Consider the following 18,228-nt stretch of genomic DNA (forward strand, 5'->3'; position numbering starts at 1 on the left):
ACAACTGCATTAATCTCTCCCCACCTGGAAAGCTTGTATACTTTACTGATGTTCTAGGGAAATAGAACTTCAGTTTCCAGAGCCATTAACCACAGCTGTCACATTTCATCCAAAAATATTTGAAACAGGAAAACACATATTTATTTTTTTATTTTAATGTATATACCTTGCTAAATATATAAAAGACACTGTGGCTTCCATGGTTTAATTCTTTCAAACTGACTGTTCACATTACTCTGATTTACAAAACCACTTGATATCACAGTAAGAGCAGCTTCTTATCTTTTACATTCAGTGTTGACCTACTTTTTCTATGCCACCTTTTACTTTCACTCCTTTAGATGTCACTTTGCCTCTGAAAAGGAATCCCTAAACACCTTTGACCTCTTGCTCTGGTATCTTTTATAGTTTCTCTTTAGATTTCTTCATGTTCTCTTTTTCTTTTTGGTCACAGCAAGGAATTGCAGACACTGAGCAGCTCCTTAATGTGAGAATTTTGAAACAGACTCTCTGAAGTTTATTCTGTACAGCACAACAAAGTTACAATTATTCTGTGGCTCAAAAGCTTTAAAAGAAAAATTATTTTTAAAAAGCTATGGCTCTGACCCTCTGATGCTGAAGTCCTCTGACAACAGTGACTTGCCAGAAACTCTGATGAGATTTCAAGCAGGAACTACTTATTTCAATAATGAACTTGAACGTTTTTGAAATTTAAAGAAAAAGGAGAATACGGTTCAGTAAATAGCAGGTATGAGTAAACCTCTGGTTAAGGTTCAGAAAATGTCATCAACCCACACAAGCACAACTACTGATATCTCTAGAGAAGAAAAAGGTCCTCAGTGCACAGTCACATCTGTAATGATGTGAGCTGCAAAGGGTAAATACAAAAAAACAGTATATAGTGAGATTTTGTGAATAACACGAGACCAGTCTGAAGGAAGCTCTCTAAACCTAGACACGGCATGTCTACCTGCACGATGGCAGGGCCGGCGGGCCCCCGCAGGAAGGTCTGTGCGAGTGGAGGTCACTGCTGCGCCTCGTCAGGCAAAGCCCCTGCTTCTCACTCTTGTAGCACAGTCCTGCTGGGAAATCTCTCCACGGCGAGAGAAAGAGCAGGCTTGTCTGACCGTGGAAGGAAGCAGAGGAAATAATAAAGGCAATTCCCTGGGAGATGCTGAGCAGAAAAGACCTTCTGACCTGCCTAATGGCTGACACATGAGACTCATATACTGGATCGGTTGCTTGGACAAAGGCGAAGGGTGCCTGAGCCGAATGACTGCTGGGAAGACTGCAAATCCCCCGCTCCTGGGAAAGTGCGTGGGGCTTGGCATTGAGAGGAGGGCACTTGGTTGCTTGGGTGGAAGCAGAGGCCAGGAAGTGAATTTCACATGGACATGTTTCAGACTCAGTAGGATTTGATTCAGACCCAGAGAATGGTAGTTGCTAAAATCTTCTTGCACAGAGCACAAGCGCAATGTCCATTGCTCGGGTCCCCCCCCCACCCCTCTCCCCCTCCCTTTTTTTTTTTCAGCTGACGCTTAATTCCCCCCCCTCCCCCCCTCCCCGAAATGACAGGAGCGGGGAACATGAAGACAGCCCGGGCAGATGATAACGCACCACCACTCCACAGCCCCCTTGCTTTGCCCCTGTGCAAACACAAAATTTAGGCTGCAACAAACCCCAAATTCCCGTAGCAGTCCCAGCGGGGCGGCCCCGCTCCGGCGGGGCGGTCGGAGGCGAGGGGCGGCTCTTCCTCTGCAAACTTTCCCTTTCCCCTCCCTCGCCGCTTCTTTCCCTCCTCTCTTCTTCTTGCTGCTCGCGGCTCTCCGACGGCGATGGCTGAGAAACCGGGGAGCATCGGAGGAGCACCGCTGCCCGCCTGGTCCTTGCCCGGTCCCCGGGGGCGCTCCCAAAGCGACATCTCCTCCTTCTCCTCGCGGAGAACTTGCCTGGTCCGATCCAACGTGGGTGGCTCAGGTAAGGGGGAGGGAAGGGAGACTCCTTGTGTCAAAGCTCGCGGAGCTGAGCTTAACTGGGGAATTTGGGAAAATACACCCTCCTCCACATTCTACCCTGCTTACCTAAGACTGTCTTCTCTCGGCAGCCAAAATGTGGGTCACTAGTTTACGTGGTTCTTGACTTATCCCTTTGAGATGATGCTCATCAAATTCCTGGCTTTTCATATCCATGTTTTCAGATTTAAATGAACCCAGGTAAAGTCGTGAGTAGTCACCCCTTTGTCAAAGCATCTCGGATGCGAGGGCAGATAGCTTCAGGGTATACTGTGGGGACATCAAAACCCCTCATCCTACTGCTTCACATATTACACTTCAATTTCATGTTAGGATTTTATCTCACGCCCTTCTATCTCCATAGGGTTCTTCTTTAACAGGTGAGGAAAAACAAACACAAAGCATGAGTCAGTATCCCACTGTCCTCCTTCAGGGGGTAACTATTGCATGTGCACAGGGGGTGATTTGGGTTGTAAGCTGGCCCTTTGGAACAGAGTAGGCTTCCTGCAGGATTCAGAGTAGCTTTGCTTGGTAAAATGAAAGGAAGTGAGCGTCCTAGTTTACAGTGCAGATTTTTGAAAGTGGCTGAAGTAAAATAAAAACATACTCAATTGGGCTATTCTTTACTCAGGCTGTTTCCTGAGGTCAGCTGTTAAGGAAAATTAAATTCTGAGCATGTTTTGAAAGTGTGTGCTCACCTGATTGCAATTCAGCCCTGGTCTACTGACCAGAACAAGACTGTAGGCACATGTGTCACTGGTGATTTAAGTATTTTGGAGGCACTCGTACCGTGTACTGCATACAGGTACGTGTGAACCACAGTGCCATCAGGGAAGCTCCAGAGCACACTGAGGAACCTCCTCTGCTATAGCACAGCATAGTACTTGGTCAGGCCTGCGATGGACTGCAATGTCTTCTTACATTTTCTTCTCAGAGAGTGTTAAGACAGAACAGACCCTTTGCTTGGGGAAGGTCAAATATGCAGCTGTGCCCACCTGATGAGGAGAAAGGGACCGAAAACTTGCTTAGTCACATAGTAGCACACAGATTCAGCTTGTGAGACCAGAGGATGCAAGTAAAACCAACTCTGTGAGCCATCACTTTGTGCTCTGCCTTTTTCTGTGTCTGCTTAAAGGTAAGGTGCAGGACATTGGGGACAGGGAGGAGGTTTCAGTGGTTTGTCCAAATGAGAAAGGACTACTTTTAGGTGTAAGTATATTTCAGCACCGCCTGGAAGCATGCTGCATGACCAACACCCCATGACTTGATGCGTACACATGATGCCTTAATGTGGACACAGAGGGATCACCACAGAGGTTGACAAGGTTGAACCTATGTCTCAGTGTCAGGTTGTTAGCTTAACTACGAAGACTAACAATGAGCTGCTTAGAAAAGACTGGTAAAAAGCAGTGGAGATATAACAATGGTATTTTCAAAGATGTGTTGCTATTTGTAATTTCTTACACACAAAATTTAGGCCTCGTTGCCCTGTGTCAATTTTTTTCTTTTAATTTTGAGGATGTGCTTCCTGCCAGAAAGTGACCAGAGTTTCTTTCTCTGATTTTTATTTTTTGACTTTTCATTCTGTGTTTTTTTTCATTGCTACTTCCTGTATTTTTTTCTGTTTGCTTGTTGGGCACAATATTTACATGCTGCCACACAACTGTTGATTTCCTCTTTAAAAAGGAAAGTATGCATTAAAGATGCAAAGCAGTTTAATTTTTAATGTGGTGGCTAGAGAATTGTTTTTATACTGAGATGCTATTAAAATAACCTCCTCTTTCATTTCCCCACTAACCTGAAGAGCAACTGTAATAGGGACAGAAAGGTGGAGCACTTAAAGAAACAATGTGAGCCTTACTATTTTTTTTTGCTACTACCTCTTTCTCTAGCTGTACCATTTGATTCCTTTAAAGTAGGTCGCTCATTTACATCAGATATTACCTGTGCTCCAGCTACTCCATTTAGAAAAGCACAATTTGCATTTTAAATAACCTGCAAAATGTTTGCTTGCTGCCTGTTCCTGGAGTGATTCACTTGCAACTGTTGAAGTCACAAGTTGCCGTTTCTGTTGCATACTTGCCTTTGTTTTCTGCATCCTGATACTGGCTGCACTGGGAAGACAGTATTGTCTCCTTGAACTCCATCAGTGATTGGTTGGTGCCCCTTTAGAAAGCTTGCACTGTTGCTTATTCTACCACTACCTCATCTGCCATTCTCAAGGCAGGATCTGTTAAGAGGCAGTATTTTTAGAGGCCCTTCTAGCTAAGGGAAATATAATAGCTTTTCTGAAAGAAGCTTTGTAAGTGGCTCATTAAATACATCTGTTTGTTATCCTAGATCAGTACTGTATGTATCTTGGTAGTACATTCAGGCTGGTCAGGTGGTCCTTACATTTATGCAGCCTGTGCTTTCTTACCCCGGCTCCTTCCTCTGCTATTATCACATACTGAAAGCAGCAACTTCCTGGTATCGCTTTACAGCATCTTGCTTCATCAGCTGAGGTCCGGTTTGTGAGGACAATTGTTCTGCTGGGACAGAACCATAGGTCAGCCATGGGCTGCAGGCTATTAGCAGTTTTGAGTCAGCTGGGACAGCTGACTGGAGTTAGCTCACAGGTGTATCCCATACCATAAACATCACACTCTATAAAGGAGGAAGTTTGGTGAGGAGAGGAGGATTTCTTGCTTGAGCTTTTTTTGTTTCTGCCCATCTTCCTTCTGCTCATCTTTTGCTGACTGCCATGCCTTTGCTGAACTGAGTATAACTTTATGTACTTTCTACTGACACTGGAATCAGTTTGGCTGTTTCCTTAAATCCATTTTCATTTCAACGTGTGTATCTTCTCTCCTTTTCCTAATTCTCCTTCTCTGCTGGGGAACGGGCATTGGGTGACAGAGCAACTGCTATAGTTTAGCCCTAGGTATGGGGTAATTTTTTCCTGCTTCTTAAAAATAGCCTTTTCCTTTAGTTTTTGTGGTACTTTGTTTCCCATTCTGGGCCATCACCTCACCCATTGTTGTATCAGGCCTTTGCCTTCCAACATTTTCTTTGCTTGTTGTAAGATCCTAGGAGGAATAAGGATCTTCACCATGAATAAAGGTTGCATGATCTACACTTCTGATTTAGACCCTGAAAAAGTATGTCACTGAAGTTCAGAGCTTGTGTGGCAGGTATAGCCTGCACATCACTTCAGCATTGTGGTGTGCGCCATCTGATAACTGGCTAGTTTGTCAGAGCATCTCTAGGAGACTGGTGAAGAAGAAGATACTCCGTTAAAATGTCAGCACAACGCCAGAGTCCCTTGAAGAGTGCTGCTTGAATTACGTACACTTGGGCAGCTTTCCAAGCTGAGTGACTAGATTTAAACCTACCTTAAAAGTGGATTGAGTTATGCAAATCCTTGATTTTTTTTTTTCCCCAGTGTAGATGGGGACTGAACTGTATTTGAAATGAAGACCCTATTCAGGTGCTTTCCCAGAACTTCTCCAAGGTATGGATTTGGTAGCTATGACCCAGAGCTGTGGGGTTGAGGGGGGAGGTTGCTGTTTCATGTCAGCTGCCTCTGCTCTGGCTGTGAAGTGGTGCTGGTGGTTCAGCTCATTACAGCCTTCAGGCATCCACTTCAGCTACTGCAGCACCCGTTCTTTATCTGCATGTCCATGTAGGCAATTTTCAGTTTGCTCTTTTTTAGAGTTGTGGGTTGTGCTATACAGCCTTGTACTTAGTTCTGAAGGCAATGAGGTTTGTGGCAAGGTACCTCTTGGTGAAAAGGGAACTTTACTGCTCAGACCAGAAGTTGAAAAAAACACCCATTTCTTCACTCTGAGATTGACACTGTCATATTGTTGCAATTCTTCTTGAGGTCTAACTCTTTAGCAAGTAGAAGTTTCAGAGAATTTGTTCAATTGCTAAGCAGCACACCTTTCAGGTAGAGGGGTGAGCTCCTCATGCATGTTTTCATTACTTTCATGATTTTGTTTTTCATGCCTTTCTGATGACAGATAAAAAGTAACCTTCCTGAGAATTCAGACAGCAATTGGTCAGCACCTCAGGCTATACCCCAGATGCTGTGTTGCAGCATACAGTGAAATGATGAGCGCAAATGACAGTTCTGCTTCAAAACTTGTACATCCCAGGATTTTTCTGGGACTTTTTGACTGGAAAAGTGCTCTTTCACAAGTTAATGTTATTCAAAACAATAATGAGTAACAGCTACAATTCCTTCTGTTGCTGACTCTAGAATAGGGTGGGTAAATGAATAGTTTAGACTCACTCACTTCAGTAAAGAATTCGGGAAGATCTCCTTTACTGATCAGAGTGGCTGATGTGGAGTGGGAAGAAAATTGATCATTTTTTTAATTATTGGAGCATTTCTTTATTTGAGTGCTCCACTTTGCAAACCTGTCAAATGTGAGATATTCTTCGTAAAGGACAAACTTTCTGGCTGATGCAAGGTTTTGACAGCTGGAGATGTATGAATATGTAGAAAAAAAGTGAAGCCCAAAAAACTCTTGTCTAGAGGTTGGCTATCTGTAGGTATGGAACGTAGGATTTGAAACTTGCTGCTGCTGTGTGGCTTCTAGCAAGTAACCATTTAATATCAGACCACATGTCAAGTAGGAATCCAGAAATAGTTAATCTAAAGAGTAGCTGAAGAAGAGACTTTTTACTCTTTCTCTTACTAAATGTAAACTCATTCCAAAATAAGGTAAATTTTGGCTAGGTAGGCAGCTGTGAAGGTGTGCCTGTATTTCCTTCTGCACTTGTATTTCCCCTAATGACCATATTCAATTTCCATATACACCAAGAAAGAATCCTACCAAGGTCTATGGGAATTAAATGCAGTGTTTGTGAAGAAGAAGGTGTGCTTTGTTAGACCTTTTTTTCAGTCATCACATGTGAGTAAGAGGGGAGCAGCTTCATGATGTGGAAGAACACTCAACTAAAGCAGCTGGGTTTGGTACATTATATTAAAATACAGGAGTTATGGAAAAACATGATTCTCCATTGCATTAAGCAGCACATGCTTGCAACATAAAGTTGCAAAAAGCTCAAGGCAGATAACTTCTGCTATAGTTTTCTACTCCAAATTAAGACAAATCTTTGTTGTTGAGGATTTAGAAACTAGACTGAACACAACTGTGTATTTTCCAAGGAGCAGTGCATCATGATCCTAGGTCTACATTAATATGTTTCCATCAGTTTGAAAATTTGAATTACTAGAAAGGGCTAGCAATCTTAACCATATGAAACTTGACATGTGCTTACAGAATTGAAGCATCTACTTCATAATAATCTGGAAATGGGCTTAGATATCATCTCATAATGTTAAATCTTATTCCAGTTGTCCTTATATGAAACTTGTAATTTCAGAAGTGTGCTAAGGAAAAATCCAGGAATCGTATAACATTTTGCACTTCATACAATGATAGTATTTATGTGTACCTGAAAATTGGCTTATTTTATAAATTAGGTATGCATACAGGGAAGAAGTGTGTCCCAGAATATGGTCAGCTCTTTCTGAGTTTTATACAATATTGCATATGAAACAGGAATCTGCCTGTTTTTTTTTTCCTGGACCAAAAGACATTATTCCACACTAACTCTTGCAGAATAACTGCCATATGTTATTGGTATTAACTCTGATGAAGTGTGAAATTACAAACACAGGGAACATTATGATTGGCAAATACAAGCCATGTATGCCGTGTGTCATGTATATATGACCTGGTTTCTGGGGCGGAAGCTTTACAATCAAATAATCCAGACTTGGCCTCAAGATTAAAATATATATATATATATAAAATAAAAATTTCTAAATCTAGTAATAATCTTCATGGTTGGCTAAGTAGAAATTAGAGTGCAAACATTCAAGAATAGGATTTAATGTGTCTTTTGCAGCAACTAGTCAGCAGCTGACGGTAGGATCTGTTCAGGGTTTTGCTACTCTGTGTGCTTTAGTTTCTCAAGGCCCTTTGGCATTTAGCACTTCCTGCTGCTGTGTGGCTTCTAGCGAGTAACCATTTAATATCAGACCGCATGTCAAATAGGAAGCCAGAAGTAGTTGATCTAATGAGTAGCTGAAGAAGAGACTTTTTACTCCTTCTCTTCCTAAATGTAAACTTGTTCCAAAAAAACATCAGTCAAAACCGTTGTTAGCATAAATAACTTCTTGTTTTTCCCCACCCCTCTGCCATCATTTCCTGAAAAAGCAGGCACTATTTAAGGTCAAAGGGCTGGGGAGTGTTGGCAAGGTTTTTAAAGATTGATGAAGAATTCACATTTTTATTTATTTTTGCCTTTTGAAGTAAAAAATCTTTTCAATGCTAGAAATCCTGTAGGATTTCAGTTACCAAAAGTGGCACTATTAGTTTTGCTTCTGAATTTTTAGTAGTTTTCATTGAATATACTTTACCATAATGCAAAGATATCATAAGCGTTAATTTTTCTTTTTTCTTTTTTCTTTTTTCTTTTTTCTTTTTTCTTTTTTCTTTTTTTTTTTCTTTTTTCTTTTTTCTTTTTTCTTTTTTCTTTTTTCTTTTTTTTTCTTTTTTCTTTTTTCTTTTTTCTTTTTTCCTTTTTTCTTTTTTCTTTTTTCTTTTTTCTTTTTTCTTTTTTCTTTTTTCTTTTTTCTTTTTTTTTCTTTTTTCTTTTTTCTTTTTTCTTTTTTCCTTTTTTCTTTTTTCCTTTTTTCTTTTTTCTTTTTTCCTTTTTTCTTTTTTCTTTTTTCCTTTTTTCTATTTTCTTTTTTCTTTTTTCCTTTTTTCTTTTTTCTTTTTTCCTTTTTTCTTTTTTTTTTTCCTTTTTTCTTTTTTCTTTTTTCCTTTTTTTTTTTCTTTTTTCTTTTTTTCTTTTCTTTTTTCTTTCTTTTTTTCTTTCTTTTTTTTCTTTCTTTTTTTCTTTCTTTTCTTTTCTTTTTTTCTTTTTTCTTTTTTCCTTTTTGCTTTTTTTCCTTTTTCTTTCTCCCGTTCTCCCTTTCTCCCATTCTCCCTTTCTCCCTTTTTTTCCTTTTCCCTAGCTTTTTATCTAATATGTTACTTTTTTAAACAGATGCAGAAGTGGGTTTTTCTTTGGTAAAACCCAAGTGAGACAAAAAGGAAAAACAGAAAAAGAAAATAGAAAATCCTTGCTTTGGTGTTCCAAGTCTAATCATTTTTCACTTAATCTCTGAAACTGTCACTCTTAAAATCCAGCACAATAAGGGATACTCTTGCTTTTCATTCATGTGGAAAATGCTGTGATCTTCATGAAACACAAGCAGAGTTTCTAGATAGTTGATACTCCCTCTGCAGTGAGCTGAGAAAGCTTGTTCCTTATCACACAGTTTTGATGCACAATTAGACTTCCAAGATACTGTGTTGTATAGATGCTACTAGTGGCATTGTTGTCTAAATTCTACCAGTGGCATTATTGCAGTTTGGGAGCTTTGAAAGGTTGAAGCAGTGAGATATTAGTAAATTTTATCAGTATCAAGTATTTGGTATAACAAGCTTAGAAGTATTTTGCACTGCCTTAATACAGCCTGAAGCTTCAAAGCTGCTGTACTGTGCTCTCAGGTGTAGGACACTGTAACGAAGTAGAGCTGAAGAGCAGCTTAAACCATTGTATGTTTTGGTGATAAGAAACTTTCCTACCCTCTCTCATGTCTTTTCACGTTTCTTACATAATTTCTGGCACCTTCTGCCTTGCTGTTCCCATTTCTCATGATCTTGCTAAAACCACTTGGCCACATTCAGAGAAACACAGAGGTGAACAGTGCAGGGGGCTGGGAGGGAAATATGGAAGAGGAAGTGTTCTAGTAGAGGTTGCAATGTAGCAAGCCTTCACATGTTAAAGTACTGCGTGCAAATGGCCTCTCTTTGAAATAACAATCTCATTTTTTACTAAATGTCTTTTTTTCCCACTTCCTTCCAGAAAATGTAGTATTTAGTAGTTACTTTAAATTTTAAAAAATGTGTTTTACAATTCAACCCAATTTTTCTTTTAATATTTGAACAATTTGCAATATCAGGAAGGAAAACTTGTTTGGGGAGAGTGGACTCTTATTTAAAGTAGTTACTTTTTCTTCCCCTTCAACTTTAGACATGACTCCAGTCTTGCGCGCAAATTGTGTTGACTCCCAGTTGGGGAATTTGGCAAGTTATTCAGGACCACACCCTATTTCTGTTACCTGGATGCATCAGTCAGTAGCTCAGTTTTGGCAACTTAACCCGAGTAATTCCTATTCAAGCTGCACTGGAGGAGATAAAAAGCACTTATCCCTTTCTTCCTTTCACCTTCTTCCCACTCTTTTACTCTCCTCTCTCCTACTAGCTTCTTTTCTATCTACTTCACATTTATGTTGTGTTAACAGCCTACATACCAATTTTGATGATCCTTTGTCTGGCTGTGTATGTGTTAGTTTCTCTCCTACCCATTCAAGTTTAACAAGCTCCTGTGCTTCCCAAATGTAGGAAGCTCTTTGACGCCCCCCACAATGAGATGTGACTGGACTAGGTACTTGCAAATGGGAGTTTATTTTCTGACTGTCACAGGGAGATAAAGATCAGAATTTGTACAAGCAGAGCAGAGATTCTTTCAGTTTTAGGAACTCATTGGGAAAGGAAAAGAAAGTCTCCTAATAATTCTTGAAAAGAAGGACTGCTGAATGTTTGGAATGGAGGAGGCTGCATCTGGAATGTTGTGTCCAGTTCTGGGCCCTTCAGTTCAAGAAGGACCTCAGGGAACTGCTTGAAAGAGTCCAGTGCAGAGCCACAGAAATGATTAAGGGAGTGGAACATCTCCCTTATGAGGAGAGACTGAGGGAGCTGGGGCTCTTTAGTTTGGAGAGGAGGAGACGAAGGGGTGACCTCACTAATGTTTATAAATATGTAAAGGGTGAGTGCCAAGAGGATGGAGCCAGGCTCTTCTCAATGGTGCCCAATGACAGGACAAGGGGCAGTGGGTGGAGGTTGAGGCATAGGAAGTTCCATGGAAACAGGAGGAAAAAATATTTCACTGTGAGGTTGATGGAACACTGGAACAGGCTGCCCAGGGGGATTGTGGAATCTCCCTCTCTGGAGATACTCAAAACCTGCCTGGATGGTTCCTGTGTGATGTGGTACAAGTGATCCTGCTCTGGCAGGGGAACTGGACTAGATGATCTTTTGAGTTCCCTTCCAGCCCCTAACATTCTGTGATCAGGAAAAGGCTGTTGTTGAAGTAGATAAAATTTCTTTGAATACAAATGTATCCTGATGAAATGAGTTTTGTAAAAATCCACATTTTTGTAGAAACATTTCTGATTTCAGTCATGTTTCTGCTTTTTCATTCACATTTGAAAATGATAAATTGCCACATCGAAATTATTCAAAATTTTTAGAATTTTTCATCATATGAAAATTTTCTATAGGAGAATTTTTTCCAATTTGTGGAGTGGAACAGGAACAAAGGCAGCAGAGAAGTGTCAGAATTTCCATGGCACAGAGATGTGATTATTTTAAGTGGCCCCGTCTACCTATACAGGGCAGGTGTAACCACTGCCACTTTACTTTGTTATGGCTAAATCATTGGATATGGAATTCCATAAAGGTTCAAATGCCTTCTTGAGAGAATGACGATGTGTAAAGAAATATTTCATGGAATCAGGTCCTAACAAGCACAGTGAACAAAGGTTCCCCTCCATGTTGTGTTTGCTTTTTCCACTTCTGGGGAGAGGATCACAGCTTTTGAGATACATCTGTGACTAATATACACAATACTCAAGAAAATTACAGGCCCTTAGTAGAATTGGTGTTGAGGTATTGTTTTGTGTCATCCCCAAGCACAGTAAAGAGGTTGATGGTGCATTTGCATTTGAATGTGTTCTAATTGCAGGCCTTCTTTGTGTTCAAACACAGGCAGCTATTTTTAAATTTTGTGAACAAAAAGATAATTTTCAGTCATCTACTTGGCACTTCTTAATTTATTTCTTCTGTTACCCAGTGTCAGAGCTGACAGTTAATGTTAGTGGTTTAAACCACCAGTGAAACTGTGAACTTTTAAAGTGAACAGTGCTAGCAAAGCACATCATGAAAAGGCAGCATTTATAAGACACTGATTTATGTTTTTCTGATTAAAAGCAGGTTTTGGGAAGCTCAGAAGGGTTGTATTTGAAGCAAGTCTTTTTACATACACAGCAAGCTGGAGCATTGGAGGTTCCATGTGAACATAAGGACGTTTTTTTTCGTTGTGAGGCTGATAGAATACTGTAACAGGCTGTCCAGAGAGGTTATGGAGTCTCCTTCTCTGCAGACATTCAAAACCCGCCTGGACACGTTCCATGGTGATCTCCTCTAGGTGATCCTGCTCTGGGGGGGGGGTTGGACTATATGATCTTTCGAGGTCCCCTAACATTCTGTGATTCTGTGAAGTTTAATCCACCAGTGGCTAGTGGACATCACAAGTCATGACACAAACTGCTCTAGACCCAAGGATGAAGCATGGCATGCTGCATTCATTTCTCTGGCTATAGGCAGCTCTGCCAAGAGGGAGAGTTTCAGTTCCCCAGGGTCACAGCATCTTTATGCCAGCCATTTGACTTTTAAACCCTTATGTTTGAAAAAGAAAATGCTGTCTTCTTATTATGCTTTGCTGCAAACAAAACTGAATGGCAATATTTCACACTGCATTTATTTTAGTGCATAGCAAATCCAAAAAATATGCTGCCACCCAGCTATTAAAGTCTTTGGAGACACATCTGGTATGAATTTTGCCTTATTCTTTGGAAGTTAAGATAAGCAATGGCTTTTGATCTGCAAATAGCAAAAATAATTTTGGGTAAAGATTTCCAAAAGATTGATACAGTGATTTTTCAGAGCTTCTCTTATTTATACAGTCAGCTTGAGATTTTTCTCATGGGATTTTCACATGATGAACTGGTGAATGTATGTATGATTTTGTAGGTGATTCCAGCTCTCAAACCAACAGCACTCATTTCACTATGTGGTACAAACGTTCACCACTGGGCACATAATGAGTGTGTTGTACTACAGTTTGTGCATTTAATGGTCTATCAGAAACAGCATCTTAACAGTACACTCCTGCAGTTCAGGAGCTGTCAGACCTGGAAGGAAACAACAGAGCTACAAGGGTGAAAGCTTGGGACTTCAGATATGATGCCTGCACTTTTTTGGTTATGTGTCTAAGAGCTCTCCTGATCATCACCAGACCCTGGAAGAAAGTTCCTTCCTTTGCTACTTCAATGGGGGCCAAATAAAGGCTTTCACTTGGTGCCATCTTTGGAGGCAGCACCAGAAGACAGGAAGCTCTGCCAGGTTTGCTCATTCTTGGGTGAAGGAAGGTAGCACACCATCCTGGAATAGGTGCTACCTTAAAATCACTCTGAATTCAAGCTGGGTTAAGTAAAATGCAAACAAAAGCATTTCTTTTACAATGTCTAAAATAGCACTTTTTTAAAAAAGAGAAAGGAAACATCACCCACAGAGCAAATGTGGTGAGATGTCTGTAACCAGTCTGCTCAATTTAGGGGAAGAAAGACCCATCAGACTTAGTCTTAGTGTCAGCAGTTTAAATAATGATTTTTCTATACTTCTTTTCTTTGTAATTATATTGTCTGTTTTGGATGATTTTGCACTTTGGTGGAATTGTGGTGGTTTATTAAAATTAGAAATTGTCTACTGTAGGCAACACACAAGTTGGTACCACATAAATTCCAGGTAAATGAAGGTTATCCAGCAGAAGACACTGTTTTTGCAGTTCTGTGGAGGGAAAAGATACTTGTTCCCTCATTCTAGGCCAAGACTAGAAAAGTGCTGCAAGTACAGGAGGGGGGTGTGTAAAATAGGTTTCTTGGGAGTGAGATTTATTGGGCTGGGGTATAGTCTCCCAGGAAGAACAGTGAAAGCTACCCTGCTGGAAGCACTTCAAACCAGAGCTGGAAATACACCTAATAGCATGTGAAAAGAAGCTGTTTTGCAGTGACAAAGAACAAGGTTCTTTTGCAGTTGTGTTTTTTATTGCTCTGAGTTTAGGCCAAGTCAAGAACATCAGTGGGGAAGAGAGGACTGAGCGTACAAGCCCTATACCTGCACCAGACACACTGGCCTAAGAAAATAAAGATAGATTTTGCATTTTGGCTGTATGGAAGAGCCACAGCTATGTTCCCTCATCTATGGCAGTCTGTCCTCTCCACCTTCTTTAAAAGCAGAAGCAAATGAGATGAGAAGGGATTCTCCCAAGCAGCAAAAATAATAATAATTTTTAAAAATAAAAATAATAATTTAAAATTATATTAGCAATAAGTGCAATGAAAGGTCAAAACCAAAGGAAATTCTCCCTCAATATTTTGAAGAGGAGTTGTGTCACGCTCACATGTACCATTGGCTTAATATAAATATATATTTAGATGAGTTCAGGAGAAATATTTAGAATATTTAGACTAATTCTAGGCAACAGTGTCTTGACACTGAAAAGTCCACTAATATTTTTTGTCTGTCTTCTAAGCTTACTGCTATTTTAAATTAAATTATATCAAGAAAGTTTTAATTTAGGCACTAATTAGTGAAGTGAATTCTAATATTAGAACTCTATACTTCTGCTAAGAATTTTTCTCAGTCATATATACACCCTGTAGTGGAAATAAATCCCAGAAAACTAAACTTCATGCATATCATGTGTGAAGTAAATGAGATTTGAACCAAATGTATTTAACACAAATGTTGATTATCATAATAATGAGAAAGAGTAGAAAAAATCCAGAAAGAGCTCTGTAACTGGCAATATGCATCTCTCTCAGATTCAGGATTAGATTGCTTCAAATTATGCATAAGTATAACAAGGATTTGAGTTTTAAAAATATATGCATATTATTTCCCATCCTAATCCTTTTACGTGCCAATAAAAGCTATCAAAATATGTGCACTTTTCAGTAGTCCTAATCTCCATTGATTAATGGGATCTTAATCTTTTAAAGACAGAGTTGTAAAGAGTGGCTTTCATGGATCCCTGTAAAAGTGATTCAGCCAGTATAACGATTATACCCAGGAAAAATCACAACCCAGGTTCAATGGCATTTGGTAGATGCCAGATGTCTGTGGGATTCGCTCTAATGCTGAAGACTCCTTTACTAAAGGCTGATGTGGTTCAAGAAACTGAAATTCCTTGCTTGTCTTCTAATGGAGTATCTTCCCTCCGTGCTGCTCTGAGGGATGTATTGTCCTTAAGAAGGTTGCTTTCGGCCTGGGAAGTTCTGTAAAAGCACTGAACATTGGCTGAGTTGTGTAGATAGTGGGCAGTGGAATGCTCTGCCATAGAACTTCAGATCAGTTTGTATACATAAAGTTGACCTACAGGTTCTTTTGAGAACTCATGGTATGGAAGGAATAAGAGCATGTCAGGTATGCCCTGTCCCATAGGTATTTGTGGCACAGGGAGCAGAGCCCGACTGATGTCCCCGGGAGGAGAGAGAGAAACTTGACACCGCGGATAGCTTAGGAGGCAGGATCCTGTATTTCTCCCCCTATTGTAAAAATACAAGGCTTTTTGTACCCTTAGGCAACCACAGGATTGCAGGCAAAATTGCCCCAGTACTTTTCCATGACCCAAAACAAATTTATCTTAGACATACAGAGGGCACATTCTCACACAATAGTAACAACAGAGTGAAAAAACACCCCAAGTGAAAACCATGCAGCTGTGCCCTTATCTCTTTTCCCAAGGCTGGGTCTAACTAGTGTCTGTGAATCCCTATCAGCGAGAGCTTCAAGCTCTTTCTCTTCTTTCTCTTCACACCCAACAGGTCTGGATAGGTTCATGGTGTGTATATACATGTGTGTGTATATGATGTGGGTTGAATTCAAATTTTCTGCTGCTATTCAAAACCATCCTGCCTCATGCCAGCTTCGAAAATCAAAGTGCTGGCTGGAGGAAAGTATTATGGGGCTTGAAGTTTAGATTGTAACATGAGAGGCTTCCTGTTCCCTTACTGCTTCTGGGTTTTTGGGTGTTGGCTCTTTTCCACAGGGATGGTGGCAATACAGGTGGGGGTAGGCTAGCACACTGGTTTTGTTTTTCTGGTTTATGCTGTTTTTTTTTCTTTTCTGCATTTCACTGTGCTTTTTCTGAAAGTAGATTAAACTAAGGTAGTTGTGCATTATTATTATGTTATCTTATATTAAATTCTTACTTTATCTCAACTCTTTATCTTAACACAGAGTTTTTTTGTGTGTTGCTTTTCCCTCACTTCTGTGTTGGAGGTGGGGCACAGGCAGATTAACCTGTTTACCCTGAGTTAATCTGTTACAGTGTACTATAAGAAATAACTAGCTACCTTCAGTTTAGTCTAGCCCATTTAAATTACGTTCTTCTAAACCACTGAAATATAAGCATCTAGCTATCAGACTGGTGGACCCTTGCTTTATTTGCTAGAAAACACAGGTCACAGTCACAGGGAAGGAAGGAACCAAGTGGTAGCTGTCAGGCATCTCCAAGAGAAAGGCTGAAAGCTGGGTATGTGGATCTTCACTCCAAACAGGGGAGCAGCCTTCAGTCACTGCCCTTTGTGATCATCATGGAAGGAGAAATGGCTGGACACTCCCTACCTTTCCCCTCCACTCTGTGCTGACATTTTTCCTACCATTTCAGTGTATTTGATGTAGTGTTAGTGGATAATATGAACATTTTGTTTTCTCATCAAATGCATTGACTTTGACAAAAGGGGTGAGACCCAGCACTTCCAGCAGACCAAGCATTCTTAGTGGAGTGTGCAGCTTGGACTATGTCACTGTGGTCCAGCCAAGCCATTACTGTGACTGCAGCCCACCTGAGCTTCACCTTCAGCTGCTATGCAGCCCTTCTCCTTTAAAGGCAGCAGTCCATTGCCACTGAAGTCTACTGCAGTGTTTCTGGGATTTGATTTCACTGTGACTTTCCAGCATTTAATACTGTTTTAATTTGGCTCTTACAGTCACATTCTTCACTGGTGGTGCTTTTTTTTTTTTTTTTTTTTTTTTTTTTTTTTTTTTTTTTAAGTGACTTCTGGGCTTTTTTAGTGTTGAAAACTTTGAAAAAGTTCCAATCCTGTCATGCCCAGGCACTCAGAAACTAGGAAAAAGAGGCAGAAAAATCTACTGTTCCATCCTCATGTTTCTGCTGTTCCATCCTCATGTTTCTGGAGACTTGATTGATGATGGTGATACATTTGTGGTTGGCAGTGCTGCTCTTTACTTCAAAGGGGTTTGGCTCAGACTGAAACACATTGCTGCAGCTTTTATCTCAGGAAGACCTCTTCACAACACTATACAAAGGTGAGGTGACCTGAAGTTCGATACCACAGCCCTCTGGAAGGCAAAAGTCCCTTTGGGACCAGACTGTTTTGTAGTTCTTTTCCAGCCTCTTAAGAGTATCCTAATGTAAGCAGACATGAGATGCCTCATGTTTTGTGATCGTCCAGGCTTGGTGATGATCAAACTAAATGTAAGATTGTTTCCCAAAGGAGGAAGCAGAAAGCATCTATAGCAATTTCATAGTAGGTAATATTATGTAGTGACTTCTACTTTTTTCTTGTGAAAGCCCCATGAAGGTATACATGATGATGTGGGGTTCTCCAGGCAGCCAACCTTCATGCAAGAGCTCATCCTGGAATCCTTGTTAATTAGGCAAGAATAGGAAAAGGAGGGGGTTGTCCGTGATGCATAGTCACCTCCAACCTCTTCTGCCTGTTAGTGGGAGTGAGGAGTGTGTTGGCTTTTCTCTTTGATGTGGGGGATATTATCTCCCTCTGTGCAACTTGTCCTTTTATTATGGTATTGTAATAAAATATATATTGTTATATATTATACTACTTAATATCTTGGGTGGTGGTATCTTCAAACACCACTGTAACTTATTTACAAAAATGTATTCACAGGTTCAATTATTTGGTTGTGGGTTTTACATTCCACATATGAAGACAGTTAAATGATTCAAGCACAGATCTAACATTTCCAATACAGTGATTCAAACTGGAAATACAGGAGCTGTGATCTGTGGTTTTCCCACACGTGGGATTCTGTGGCAGATTAGCTGGGTACTCACAACTTGCTCCTCTGTCTGGTATCTTCCCAGATTCTGTGGCTATAATTCAAGCAGTCCTTGGCTTGGAGAGGGCTAAGGGCCTCTCTCTTGCCGTGCCCAGTTCGTGGTCTGGAGCTTGCCCTTGGCTCAGAGAGGGCTGGGGGCCTCTCTCTTGTGTGCT

At 40.4% G+C, this 18,228-nt stretch overlaps 1 protein-coding gene across 1 annotated transcript in view; it reads left to right on the forward strand.

The window, feature by feature from the left end:
- The first annotated feature begins 1,835 nt into the window (after positions 1-1,835).
- PHACTR2 (phosphatase and actin regulator 2) overlaps positions 1,836-18,228 on the forward strand; it is a 145,125-nt gene continuing 128,732 nt past the window's right edge. The window contains exon 1 of the mRNA XM_054399294.1: positions 1,836-1,977. Within this exon, the coding sequence (XP_054255269.1) occupies positions 1,836-1,977 (142 nt within the window). The remainder of the gene's footprint in view (positions 1,978-18,228) is intronic.

Source organism: Indicator indicator, chromosome 2 (assembly GCF_027791375.1).
Source record: "Indicator indicator isolate 239-I01 chromosome 2, UM_Iind_1.1, whole genome shotgun sequence".
Lineage (NCBI taxonomy): Eukaryota > Metazoa > Chordata > Aves > Piciformes > Indicatoridae > Indicator > Indicator indicator.